Here is a 14333-nt window from a genome sequence, read left to right as displayed (position 1 = left end):
CTTAATATTTTACATTTAAATGGAAAAACCCACACCTCCTGTGTATGGACTGCAGAGGATAATCGGTTTCTCTTCTATGCCATTTAAAATAAATTTTTATGTTTTACATGCTGTTCCATTAAGTGGTAGGGTGATAAAAAACAAATAGGAAAGCATAAATGATATCAGTTCCCTGTTGCAAACAACACAATTCTGAATTGAATATATGAAAAAGTATAATTTCCTGAGAAACGAGCATAGACCCACAACAGGAGCTGAAGTCAGAAATAAGTCTTCCTTGACCCTTATGTTTCTCTCTGGGTCCAGAGGTTTCAATACAAGAAGATAATTTATTGAAATTTTAAACTACTTTGGGAACCCATTTCCAGAAACAGCCCACTAGTTATTCTAGTTCTGCACTGAAAAAACAATTCCCTTATTAGTTAAACAAAACCCCCCTTACAGAAACCAATATATTTTGAAACCATAGTTCTGGAAACATAGTTCTTTTAATGGTATTACAGAAAGGTGAGCTGCTCCAGGAGATTGAAAAGATACTGAAAATATTCCATTGTTTTTCTTGGAGAACACGTACCATAAAATCCATTCTTATTATCACGACTGAATTCAAAAGAATAGATTGTGACCATGCTCTGTAATGCTATCATGATGTTTAAATCCTTATTTTCAGTTATAATTAACTGAAGGAATAGACAAAAGACATAGAAAACATGGAAGTAAGATGAAAGAAAAAAAGGAAACATGAAAGAAAGATGAAATATGCCATCAAATCCAAACAGTCACAGATTATGTTTATTTTTTCTTCCTTCCTTGAGAATCTTTTTCGATTTCCCAGCAATTCCTAGGACACTAGCTCCCCTTTTCATATATTCTTTTTGAGTTCATTTAATGAAATATAGCATTTTCAGCTTTACTGGTTCTATAAGAACAATGAGAATACATTATTAGTAGTAAAACAGATGCTTTCAGAATCTTGTGAAGAATCTCAAAGTGCTTGAGAGATATAGCAGAAGTAATCTTCAAAGCTCTGAATGGAAGTTCTTTGACCATTTTGTAATTGTACTAGTCTAAATGTCACATAATACATGACACACTATTACAAAATTAACAATGAAAAATAAATATACACGGTATTCAAATACACACATACTGAAGGAAACAAGATGGTAAGTGAGTCAACACATTTACATTTCTTTCTCATCTCTTGTCTAGCCAATACCTCCATAGAAACTTTTCTATTTTGATGCTCTCCAAAACCTTTCTCAAACATCAAGCTACATCTTCCAGCAGCACTTCCCCCTCACCAAGTCTCTAATTCAATTCCAGTGAGCCAGGGGTCATTTGCTTGATCCCATTTCCTCTGTAGTATTTTATCTAATGGTCTATTGCTATGTTCCCAGCCTACTACCACAGTTTGTTTTCTTTCAAAACCACTGTCCCTCTTTCTCCCTTATTACTTCACCATTTGGGTCTTTATCACCCATCAGTATTGAAATTTCTCTGCTTTTCAACCTTCTCCTCCCAGAAGCCTTCTCCCACCCTTTCAATGAGATGATTACTTTCATGCCTCAAGGCTAAATGTGTGTTCACCTCTTTTGCCACCCTCTCCAACTCTTGGACCTGCTTTGAATCCTACACTGGAACAAGTTCTCCAGGGAAGTAGAAGAATCACCATTCCTGGAAGTGTTCAAAAAACAAGTAGATGTGGCACTTCATGATATGGTTTAGTGGTCATAGTGATATTCAGTCAAAAGTTTGACTTGATGATCTTGGAGGACTTTTCCAACATTAACAATTCTATGATCCACTTCCTATGTTCCTACTCAGGTGCAGTGTGAACATGTTGGGCAGGAATCCTCCTGTTAGGCTGAATCCTTCCACTACATATGACTTTTTAAAAATTGCTCCAACTCCACTACCTCAGGAGTTATGCCTAGGAAACAGACACAGCTTAAGCTCAGTAGAGTTAGAAGAGTCAAAACTGAAGAGACGCAATATCCAGACTGCAGTGGTGGCCAAGGCCAAATTATCAGTACAATGTCCTTTGTGGTCTTTAAATTCTGGACTCCTGATTGCCTGAAAGATTTGCAAAAATAGCTTGTGAAACAGCCATAAGAAGATTTTACTGTGCATATGCAAAACAGCAAGGAAACAAAACTGTTATTTTTGTCTACCTTATTCTGTATTTAAAATTGAACCTAATTTTATTGGGTTGCAAATCAGGAATTAATGCATTTTTAAAAAAAAACTTTTATTCACTCTCCTCCCCCCAAAGAAAGTGATAGTCATTCCAACTTTTTCCTCAAGTTGTAAGTAGTAGTGGTAGTGCATATAGTGAATGGAAATTCAGATCAGCGTTTCTCAACTTTAAGATCTGTCTTCTGAAAGATTATCTGTTCATCTGCTTATCGACTATCCCTGCCCTGTCTTCTGAAAGATTATCTGTTCATCTGCTTATCGACTATCCCTGCCCTGCTTAGTCCCAAGAACTAAGAGGATTACAGAACCTGGTGGCAAGGCTGAAGGCTTGTTAACTTAATAAGGCTGTGGATTTAAAACTGTGTTAAATTAAACAGGTTTTGAAAATGGCTTAAGTCTGCTAGAGTGGATAAGATTTAAGAGTCTCCTTTCTTTATCTAGCTCCTGAGAAAACCATATGAGATAGAAGGCCACTGGCACAAGTGAAGGTCCATGAGACATCGATCTTCTTTTAGCAAGCTTTTAACTTCAGGATAAAAGCTTCTTCACTACTCAGGGGCACTTTACCACAGTGCAGTGAACTCAACTTTACCGAGTTTGTTTAAAATAAGCTTCTAGAACCGCTATGCCCTATATATGCCAACTCAGATTGTCATCTGATTATCTTTGACTATTTTTCATTTTAACACTTTTAAAGTCACAAGTGCTTCATTCTTACCCATTTCTTAATATAAATAAAATAAAGACTATAACCTAAAGGGCTAAGATAGCATACAAAAAAAGAATAACTGAGGAGACGTGCTTCAAATTATTCAGTATTGATGTTCTGCCACTGCTGTGCAAGTAAGACTACATTCCTTCTCTTGGGTTCAGCAGCTTGAAAGTCTGGAGGAAATGCGCGCCTTTGTCTTTAATCAGAGCTTTTCAAAAGCTTGTCTCATAGAACCACGGTTCACACAAGGTAAAACAGTGGTTCAGTTCTTTAAAAAGCTTTCAGTGCACACGTATATTTTGAAAGCTTGGATGCTGAAAAGAGAAAGTCAAGAGAGGTAATATGCACATCTCTCCTTTCCAAGAAGTGAAAAGCAGAGTTACCTCATCTTTCTGCAACACTAGTGCCATGAAATAAAATCAGTTTTATTAACAAAGAAATGCTAAAGACTGAGGAGCACTTCAGGTGTTATGAAGTCCAACAGGACACTTGATGCCAGGCTTATCTTCTGAGCAGCACTGGCAGCAGTCCTCCACTTCAGAGAGGAGGAGAATGCTATCTATATTAATATTTAAACAACACTGAAATGCTTACCTTTGATCAAAATGCATTTATGATTTATAGCACACTTCCCAGATAGAAACCATAAAATTATACTTTGCACATTTACAGAATATAAAAATGGACTATCTAAATTTGACTCTGAGAAATCAAGAAAGATAGAAAGAACAGTTAAAGACCAGAACAGAGCTTTTAGTTCAATTAAAAACAAACAAACAAAAGCCAAACAGAGATTCACACCATATTCAAAAAATTAGATGTGGAAGGCCAAGCATATCAGCAATATTTCAAACAGCATTGCTGTGTGAGAGGGATGCCACACAACAGAATCTTGTCCTCATTTGTAAGAGATCAGACACATCCTTGCAGGTTCTGGCCTTTTAATACTTGAAAATTTAAGTGCTTATGCTGGTGAAGAGGGGGGCAGAGGGTAGAAGGGATTAATCAAGAACCAAATAAAATAGGAACAAAGACCTAGACAAGAAATTATTTATAATTCTTAACTATTTATACTCTTACACTACCAAAACTTTATTTGGACAATAAATCGCATACTTGAGTGCCACAAGTGTAAAATGAGACTCACAACCCAAAGCTTCTAAGGGTACAGTGGATTGCTCATACACACACACACCACAGATGACTTTCGTGTACCTAGCAGGCTCAGACTCTGGGACACTTTGGCAACAGTGTCCATAAATGAAACATTGACTTCTGTGTTTCACTCTTCCTTCAGCTGGAGAATCCAAACCTGTAGGTTTCCAAGCAACATTGAATGACATTTTAAAGGCATGTATATAAGCATCACGTGTCTAAAGAATTCAAATATTGGACTCGATTTCCCTCTTTGGAGTGATTTCCCTTCTCTCCAGAGCATATTTCTGAGTCCCACCAATTTCCTGACATTTTAGAGGATGCAAATGTGAAAACAGACTTACCTAATTGCCTCTGTGCAGACCAGCTCGGGTTCTGCATGGCAACTCTGGCAATATCCATGGGAAAGGGATAAGTGGCATGCTCAGTGCAGCAAAGCTCTAAGCTCCTGGTGTTGTCTGACAGTGAGAGGACAGTACTGTCATCTTCCCCTCTATACCTAACAGAGATAAGGAGTGCAGAAAAGAGCACTTGGATGTGTGACCATCCCACCTCAAGACCACTTGCTTTCTAAAATTAATCCAGCTCACCTCAAAGCAGCAATTTTCAGTCCAAAACAAAAGAAAAAACCTGCTCTCCAAAAATACTCCAATTTAGTGATGTGAAAAGTAGAGGATTTGATCTAGTTCAACTGACCCAAGAATTCATTGCTGGTTTTTTTCCGTCTAATACAGAGGGATCTGACAAGAAATGAGGTTTAACAAATGCACACTTTTCCTCTGTGAAGGCAGTAACGAGGTGTATGCATGAACAGGGCTGACCAGACGATATTTCAGCTTTAATTACTGAGACACACTCTTGCCCACACTAGAATGAGGATATAGTCAGTGATTTAAAGGAGATGAAGAAAAAGAAAAAGCAAAAAGGAAGACTAATCCCAGGATACTAGGCAATACAGTAATATTAATTTATACTTTATGCTCTTCATGTATTTGGCAGATCTTAGTCATATATACTACAAGATTGTATGTAGTCAACATACCTCAATAGAAAATTTTCTTTCTTACTGTTTATTTTTTGTTCCTTATGTCTGACACAGTCATGGACAAATGGGACACAGAGGTAAGAAAACTAGATGATTTCTTTTTCTTGGAAGTAGTACAGTAAGATCAGAGGCAGGAGATTGTTTGAATAAAGGACAACAATGGTGCAATGCTTAGTGTCACACTGAAAGACCAAAGAAAAGACCAAGGAAGGTGTTAAACGTATCATAAGGAGAAGTCCAAATGCACTGCAAGGGGAAGTTCACCAAAAGAAAGACAAACAACAGATCATAACAAGTTTCCAATTTTATTATCACAGCTGCAGTTAAAGGCTTTCTGTTTTCTGCAGTTCCTATCCATGCACTAAACACTGAAGTTCCATTAAAAACCATTTCACTCAATTAAAGGAGAGGAGAGAAGAAGGATTTCTAGCTGATGCCATCCCAACCAGCTCCTCATACCATAAATGATGCCTATTAAGCCACCAAATGCATTGCAGAAAGCCACACATACACTATGCACAGAGAAACACAGCAACAGCACTACTGACTGACTTTTCTAACCAGATCCTGGATCAACTACATAAAGCAATTGTACAGGTATTTGATTTTTTTGGTAATACGAGAAAAAAATTCAAGGACTTTCATTCTCTCTAAAAAAACTGCTTCCCTTCACAAGCCCATTAAAAGTAACGGCTTGAGACTTCCCTTTTTATGCAGAAGTTTAAATTTTCTGAATGATCAAAGCTTTTGGAGTAAAGCAACTCACTGGCCACATTAAAGTGGAGGGAAAAAAGACACCATTTTATTTCATGTAGGTGGATTTAAATAAATCGACATAAATGGAGGAATATTAAACTGGAAAATGAAGGGAAATAGAGACAGCCCTCTCTTCCACATGAAGACACCAAAAAAAGGTTGTTAACAAGTTAAAAAGGATTTCAGATTTCAATATCACATGTAAATCACATGGACTTCTTTAGTTTATAGTTCAGTTTACTTCAAAACCTAATTGTTTTCTTTAAAAGGGGATTACTCTAGTTTGACAGCTATTTTACCAAACAGATTAATGTTAATTGGCAGGTTCAAGATAGCTATGCAGGCTCAAAGTATGGAATTAAACATTTCTGCATTATCAATACAATTTACACTGGATATACTCTTCTTATTCTTTTCAAAACACACTCAAATCTACACACCAGTGTGCCAGTCAGATGCAAATTTCCCTAGCTGAAGGGTGGACTATGACTTCCACAGATGTTTCAAGTGTCTGGCTTTTTTTCCTCACTGAGGTATTCATGTGACTTCCTATTAAACATCCAAACAAAATTAAATCCTCTTAACAATGTGACACTAAGCATTGCACCATCTTTGGGACAGGAAATGGATTATGAACAGTTCTCCAGTAATGTGGAAGTCAATGATTTAGAGTTAACAGCAGGATATACTGACCTCAACTGAGACTGTGGAACCATTGTAAAACAACCATGGATACATCCAATATTTTAAAAAAGTCAGTCTCTGCCCTGGAGTGCATGAAGTCTAAACAGTGAGTCAAACAAAGAAAGTACTATCAGTCATATCTGCAGATGGGAAACAGAGGCACAAAGAGCTTTGAGTGACTCTGTGCAAGGTCATAAAGGATGTCTGTAGCAAAGCCAGGAACTGAGCCCGGAAGCTCTCAATCCTAGCCCAATGCCTTTGGATACAGAGACAGTTCTTCCTTGTGCTTATCCTCCTTTTCTATCTAATTATTTATCTCACATTAACACCAGGAGAGTCAGCCTACTTCTCTTTTATATTTATGATCTCCTTTAAATTTTCTCTAGCTTCACATAGGATACAACAGTGTTGCACAGAAGTAACTAAAACTGTACACATAAAAGGAGAATCGGGTATCTCAGCAAGCATGACAGGAAACAAAAGCGTGCATATATGATTCGCAAAGACTTCACAAAATATTTTCTAATGATCACTCCAGAGCACGAATAAATGTCTATCTCCAGATTCTCAAATGGGCCTTGGGAAATTTCCTCCCATTCTTTCTTCTTTCCCCAGATTGATATGCTGAGCATGATGCCATATGGTATGGAATAACCTTTTGGTCAGGGGGGTCAGCTCAAAATCAGGTACCATCAAGTAATGATTCTCCAGCCTATGATCACAAATAACAATCATGAAACTATCTGCATTAGCCACTGTTTTTTGCATATTTCTACAGCTACTTTTTCCTTTAAATGGGTATACTTTACAATCTGATCTATTTTGACAATGGGAATTTCCTCTAAGAGTACCCTGCCAGCAGACTTTTACTGATACATTTCTTTGTATTATTGTATTCCACTACCTCTTGTTCCAAGATGATTTGAACATCCATTCCAATCTACACCTGCTGCTATGCTTGGCTATCCCCATATTTATTTACAATAATGTAATAAAGTTATTGATCTATGAATGCACATTTTCTGTCCTATTGTTATCTTCTAGTCCAAAAGGTTTCTTTTGACACTTAAGTTCTGCCAGGATCTTCTTAGTCCAGCAAGTGCCATGACTACAAAAGCAGCGGTTGTTTTGGCTCCTGTCAGATTTTCCAACATGCTCAACAGCCAAACTGTGAGAGCTAGTCTCTAAGCTCTCTTCTCCAGGGTGGTTGGGATAAAAGAAAATGGATTGCTTACATCATCCATTGAGTTTGACAGAAGAGCCCAACCTGCTTAAGTCCACACAGACCATAAGGTGGCCCACTGTCCCTACTGCCCCAAGATGTGTGGCAAGGTCAAACACCATGGCTACAGGTGGAAAACCTGGCTCCATTATTTTCCCTTCTGCCATTACAACTGTTTCAGCAGTTCCCAGGCAAGCCTACTGGATCACACATGACCACTGCTGCAGCACTATAGATACAGAAATTTAAAATTTTAGTTTTGCTTTCCTTGTTAAACAAACATGAAAATGGATGCATGGATACACAGCATCACTGCTAAGTATTAGCAGAAACTCACAAAACCATCTCCTGTTAGTGGGTCCTTCATTCATCCTCAGTATAAAAGAATTTAACATAACCAACTCAGGGGCTCTAGCCACCTTTAACAGCTAAAGGAGCATTTTCCAACAACCTGTAATGATTCTTTACCCTCATTTCAAATCGACTTCAGTGAGGATGGTATCTCCAGAGTTTCTACAGGCATTCCAGAATAAAAATAACCAAAAAGGGGAAACCTTCAGGACTTTCACATTGCACTGTAACATTTCTTGATAAGATTTTCCACTGATATACAGTGTAATATATTCAAATTACACTATCAATTCTTACTCAGCATAAGCATCAACTGTATCAGGAATGGCCAATTTTGAGCTATTCATGCTTTTCTCTTCTTAATAGAGATAATTTGAATTCTTCTCTTAGCTCTTCCTGCCTACATTTGGTCCAGAAAATAGCTGAAAACCTTATTACAAAGTATTTTCAACACTGATGAGATTTCAGTCTATCTAGACAACTCTTCTCTAGGTTATGTGGAAAAGATAGCCCTAACTTCAGAAAGCTGCTCTATAAACAAACTAGAAGAAAACTTAGTATATCTTAGGCAAATACAAATTCCAAGGAAAAGTTAAATATGGATCATCTTAAATCTGTCTAGGAGAGAACAGCTCTCCAACATCTAGCAACTTATGCACACAGCTACATATAAGACTCCAGCAATAAACATATCCTTGTAAAACTGTCATAAGGAACTTAGGATAATTCTTGTTTGACATAATCTGTGAAAATGAAAAAATTAATAACATAAGCATAAACATAAAAGGATGAACCCTAACATTTTTGAATGCTCTTTTGAAGGAAACAAGGCTCATGTGATCATGCAGTCCCTCAACAGCCCAACTTGCTCCTTATGACCAGTCGCAAGCAGCTGGGCTGTGGCTCTTACAGATCTTCCAAGCTGTCAACCTACCTGAAGGTTTTCACTTGGAAACAAGGAGAAAAACATTAAAATTGCATCCATACCAGAGAGGAAGCTGCAGTATGTGTATAAAGTTAAGTTGTTGTCCCCAGCAAGCTGGCCGCCTGGGACAGAACTGCTGGGTAGAGAGCAAACACAAGTTTTCCATCAGGTGCAGTCCAGCCAGTATTAGGGAAAGGCACAGGAGGCTTTATACATCCAAACAGCAGGGGAACAAAATAGATTAACAACTTGCACAGAGAAATTGCCATTGTTACAGGAGTGAAAGCTTACAGAGGTTACAGAAAGAAACAGGGTTACTCTAGTGGGGGACATACTAGGCACAAGATTTGTTAATCTCCACCACCCACCCAGCTCCATTAGTTTTAAGACTCAAAGAACCATTTGTTTGTTTATTGCCATGTGTCGCTACATATATACAGAGAATGCAATATACTGTGTAATTACAGGGCTGGCCACTCCAGAGTCATTGATACAGTTCAGGAAATCATGCTGCAGTACATGCTGTATTAACCTTTTCTGAAAATTACAGCATTCTCTGAAAGGGCATTTATGAGCTTAGTATTACTTCAGGGTATAAGCAGAATGTTTATGACTTGACAGCCTTCATCTACATTCACTTCATTTAACATTACAGCAACTTTCATTTACTAGTTCCCCTTCAGCAAAATTAGTTTAGGAAATCTGACTCTGCCACTCATCTAGAAACAGATTTTCCTCTTCAATTCCCAGGGAGGAACTGTATTTGCAAGCATCTTTATGTTAGAGTTAGCAAAACAAATAGGGCATTCATTTCAACACTTTAATTAAAGTGGCATTTTCCTTTCTGGACTTTTTTTTCAATAACCACTTTTCATATAGAAAACAGAAAAGTAGCTCATGTCTCCACCTTCTTATCCATCAAAATTGGTTCATGTCCTTAAAGGTACTGCGGTCCTAGTAAAAAAGGCTCTGGACAAAGTGGACAAATGATGAGCTCATCATCTTTCCCTGTCTCTCAAAGGAAAGAAGGCATAAGAATGCCTGTGAAACTCCAAAATCAAAGATGGAATAATACTTACTGTAAAACACTAAAAACTATCCTTAATATACAATGAGAATCAGTGATTGCATGAGGAATGCATATGGTCACAGTTTTAATGGCACATGGTACAGGACAAGCTGAAGCAACCTTCCATGTGTTATCACTTTCTACTCTGCACAACATCTGGAAATGCATATGTTGCAAAACAGGATATTATAGAACATGTAAAAAAAAAAGATAAAATATTCCATATTCAAGTTATTTTGTCTAATAAGGCTTTGAGAAACTCTGAACTACAGTCTTTCATGCATAGCGCTGCACCAGAAACCTTTTTGGAGAAGAAGCAGTCTTTGAAAATACAGTTATTTACAAAGGTCAAGACAAAAATATATTAAAAAATTATAAGTCAAAGAGCATTAGCAAACGCAAGGTATCACGATAAACACCTTAAAGTTCTGGAGAAGACCACAGTGGTTTTGATACTCCTGAGGCTTCTTTGCATTACTTTTTAAGGATTCTACATTCTGGAAAGAAAACTCACCAAAACCACAAAAACAAACCACTAACAGAAAAACCCCACAGATCACCTTCTCACCAATTAATGTATATACAAAACAAAACTCATTAGCAGGAAGTGAGTTGACAATTGTAAGTTCTATATTCTAAAGTAAAGAACCTAATGAGATCTCTAGGAAGCAGAGAAAGCAGTATCACCTAGCAGAAAAACAACTGTATTTTAAATCCTTACATAAACTTAAAATGTGTATCCAAGATCTTTTGGAGAGATGCCAATCATGTCAAGCACTTCTGAGAAAAATCAGTGTTGGTCTTCCTTCACTGGGTAAATAAACTAAATAATTTAGAAACACTTCAAAATAAAGACTAGTCCTGCCAAAAATACATTCAAGTCTTCTTCTTGGAACTCCTTAACACATTTCATAAAAATCGAACAAACTCCACAAGACGGAAACCACCTGAACCATTGAGAAACTCCACTTCAAACACAGGAACGCAAACAAACTGGGCAGCAAAACCTTTCAGAGAAGCTGTCCTGCTTTGTTATTAGATAAAGCAAAGCAAGGTCTGTCATCTCATAAAATTACATTTCCTGACACAGGTTCTAGAATGAATAATCATAACTGAGGCCAGTGAGTCTTGATTATAAGGTATGACAGAGCCTACAGGTTGCATAGCTTTTCAGAAGGAACTAGAATATACAAAGAAGGTGATGTCTTCCCATCATGGTACATACATCTTCCAAATCCCCTAGAAAATATACTTGAGGAAAAACTAGTAAAGAAATGATGAGAACTAAGACTGCAAACAACTTAGCAGATTGCAGGCATTCAAAAATTGCTTTTTGAAGGAAAGAAGGTAAAAATGTAGACACTTAGAAGCTAGTGGTGAAACTTCTCTACTCGTGTTTAACATTCATTATGTCTAACTTAAGGGAAATTTACTGATTTTAAGAAAAAAATTCAGAAAGTGCACAAGCCAAAACGAAACACCTGCTCTTGCAGCTGACAAACTAAAAACAATTTCAAATGTTCTTCATAAGATCTATATCCTTAATAATAACTTAATTTAAGCTTTCCACGTAAGCTACCTTGCCCTATTTGACTTTCAATTGGACAGTTAAGGAATTTCTTCTTCTTGCCTCAAAAACTGAGAGTTTCAATCAGGAAGCATTCTTAGTATTTATATAACATTAAACCAACACTGATTGGAACACCAACATGCTTTGCTAGAAATTTACAGAAATTCTCAAAATTACATTGTTTTGCTGTATTACCTATCTGACTGCCCTTATCCCAAAGCAGAGGCCAACAACTGTTTTTAAATGGTGGAGGAAAAGACAGGAATGCAACAAAATACTGTCACCACGTGGTACTTACCCTAACAGGAGGGCTCCGCGCTTGCACCCTTTGCTGCTGCCCAACTTGCGAGCTCTGCAGGTCCTTTGATCCGCAATTAGCTACAGTGCTGGTGGGGACCCTCAAAGCATTTGTGCCGGCAGTCCCACCGCCGGCGCTGGGTTTCCGAGGCCTCTGTTTGATGCCATCCAGTAGTCTAACAAGCAAAATATTACTGGGCAGTTCATCAACACCGCAGTCCACTAAAGTCCGGCACTCAGGACATCGCAGCTCATTGCGAGAGCTCACAATGCCCAGCAGGCAGCGTTTACAAAACGTGTGTTGGCAAGGCAAGACTTTTGCAGAAGCGTCAAGTCGCTCTAAGCAAACAGGACACTCCAACAGATCCAGCAAAGCCGATTCATCCATTTTCCTTGTATTACTTAATGAAGAAACAAATTTTTGCAGAATCTGTGTGTTTTGAAAACTGCAAGGGTATCATGTTACATCCATTCCTCTTCTGACTGTACTCTAAAATTTTTTGAGGGAAAAAAGCATTAATAAGCTGGAAAAAGTCAACAAGACCATTTTATATGACAATGTTCATACAAACAGCAAAATAAGAGATCACTAGACTAATTCAATAAATGAAACATGAATATAGTAGTAGCAATCTACATTAATGTATCTATTTATTTAAAATATTTTAACAAATGCTAACAGCTAAGGTTTTTACATTCAAGTCCTCATAAATTTCAGTCTGAGTGATTTTATTTCCTCAAATTATTCCAGAACAAAGAGCCATCCCCAGTACAGCAGTACAATAAAGCTTACTTTTCATAGTTCTTAATACATCAGTCACCGTGAACATTTGAGATTAGCTTTCTTTCACAACAAGAAGACGGCAAATGTAACTACAACGGGGTCCAAAACGACACAGCCTACACCAACAGGGTACAGCAAGGAGAATTACATTTATGCCAACACTAAGCCAACAGTGAACTACATTTCCACCCTTTCTATGAAAACTACTGCAGCACATTACATAGCTCAGCCTTGAAAACAGCCTCCAGCTCACAGGGTTTTAAGCTTACCGCAAGCACTGACAAGAGGGTTCATTACAGTGCCGCCTTTAAGAAGCGCTTCAAAAACTATCGCGAAGTGATTTACAGCAGGAAGTGCTACTGCCATATCGTTAGGACAACACGAGCGCTGCGTATGCAGCCACAGAGGCAGGGGCGAGCCCCCAGCGAACTCCAGCCTATGTAGCGACGTGCTGGGAAAGGGAGGGGAATAAAAACCAAACACCAATAAAGAGCCCCCCTAAAAAAAAAAACCAACATTCTGCGAGAAGTCACACCAGGATGCTCCGCGGCCAGAGAAAGGCTTGCTGACCTCGGCAGTGCCCGGCTCCGGGCGAAGTTGAGCGCCTCCCCCCAGCCCCCGCAGCCGCCCGCGGGAAGCGACGCCCCCGGCTCCCCGAGAGCTCGTCTCGCACCTACCTGCTCCCGGGCTCCGCGCCCGGACCGCCTCCCCGATTCCCTGCTTTATACTGCCCTGCTCCCCGAGGGAACAGCGACCCGCAGGCGGGCGGACACCGCGGCGGCGCGCAAGGGTCCCTGCGGGGACACGGGGCGAGCGGGGACGGCTCCCCGGGAGCCGGGGGCGGGCGGGGGCCACGGCGCTGTCACCCCGCCCCGCGGCGCTGGGCAGAGGGAGGGAGGGGTCGGGCCCGCGGCCCCTCCGCCGCGCCGCGCCGCCCCTCGGGGAGCGCCGGGGTCCCGGGGGAGCTCGAGCGCCGCCGCGTCCCCGTCCCTCACCGGCTCTCACCGTGCGGCCGCGCTGCCCCCGCTTTGTTCCCGTGAGGAGCCGCCGCCGGCCCCGCCGCTGCCTCTCCCGCCGCGGCAGCGCGAAGACTCCCGCGCCCTCCCCGCCCCGCAGCGCAGGGGCCGCTGACGCGAGGCGCGGCACCGCCCCGCCCGGCACCGCCCCGCCGAGGGGCCGCGGGCAGGGAGCGGGGGCGGGCCCGGCGGTGCCCAGCGGCGGCACCGCCCCTCACGGGCGGGGATGGGGCGTGGGGCCGCCTCGGCCTCCCTGCCGCCCGCACCTCGGTAGGTGTCTCGGCAGGGGAGGCGGCTTCCTGGGACAGGAGGAGCAGGCGCTTCCCCCCTGCCTTGTGCGTCAGGGGCAGCCCGAACGGGCACCTGGGGCTGCCGCTGTCCGCATGGAGGCGGCGGCGAACGAGGATGAGGGACGGAGGGAGGGAACGAGGGTGGGTGGTCGCTCGCTCGCTCGCTCCTCGCAGGGCTTCCCCCGCTCGCTGTCTGTGGTAAGTCATACCCAGAGCGCCGGCCTGCGGCTGCCAGGCCTACAGAAGGAGGAGCCGCGG

General features: G+C 40.7%; 1 protein-coding gene across 4 annotated transcripts in view; it reads right to left on the bottom strand.

Annotated features, from left to right (window-relative positions):
- The window catches only part of SH3RF1 (SH3 domain containing ring finger 1), an 83711-nt gene extending 69797 nt beyond the window's left edge, over positions 1–13914 (bottom strand). The window contains exons 1-2 of one of the 4 annotated variants that reach the window (XM_030271383.4): positions 13775–13914; positions 11987–12475 (exon numbers count right to left, since the gene is read on the bottom strand). In XM_030271383.4, coding sequence (XP_030127243.4) covers positions 11987–12373 — 387 coding nt within the window. In that variant the 5' untranslated portion in view covers positions 12374–12475; positions 13775–13914. Of the gene's footprint in view, positions 1–11986; positions 12476–13038; positions 13371–13446; positions 13592–13764 lie in introns of those variants that run through there. The other 3 variants (XM_072928411.1, XM_002186952.6, XM_030271384.4) reach the window with 3 other exon arrangements.
- Between the last annotated feature and the right edge of the window lie 419 nt (positions 13915–14333).

The sequence above is a fragment of the Taeniopygia guttata genome, chromosome 4, assembly GCF_048771995.1.
Source record: "Taeniopygia guttata chromosome 4, bTaeGut7.mat, whole genome shotgun sequence".
NCBI lineage: Eukaryota > Metazoa > Chordata > Aves > Passeriformes > Estrildidae > Taeniopygia > Taeniopygia guttata.
This window is presented reverse-complemented; position numbering and strand designations above follow the sequence as displayed.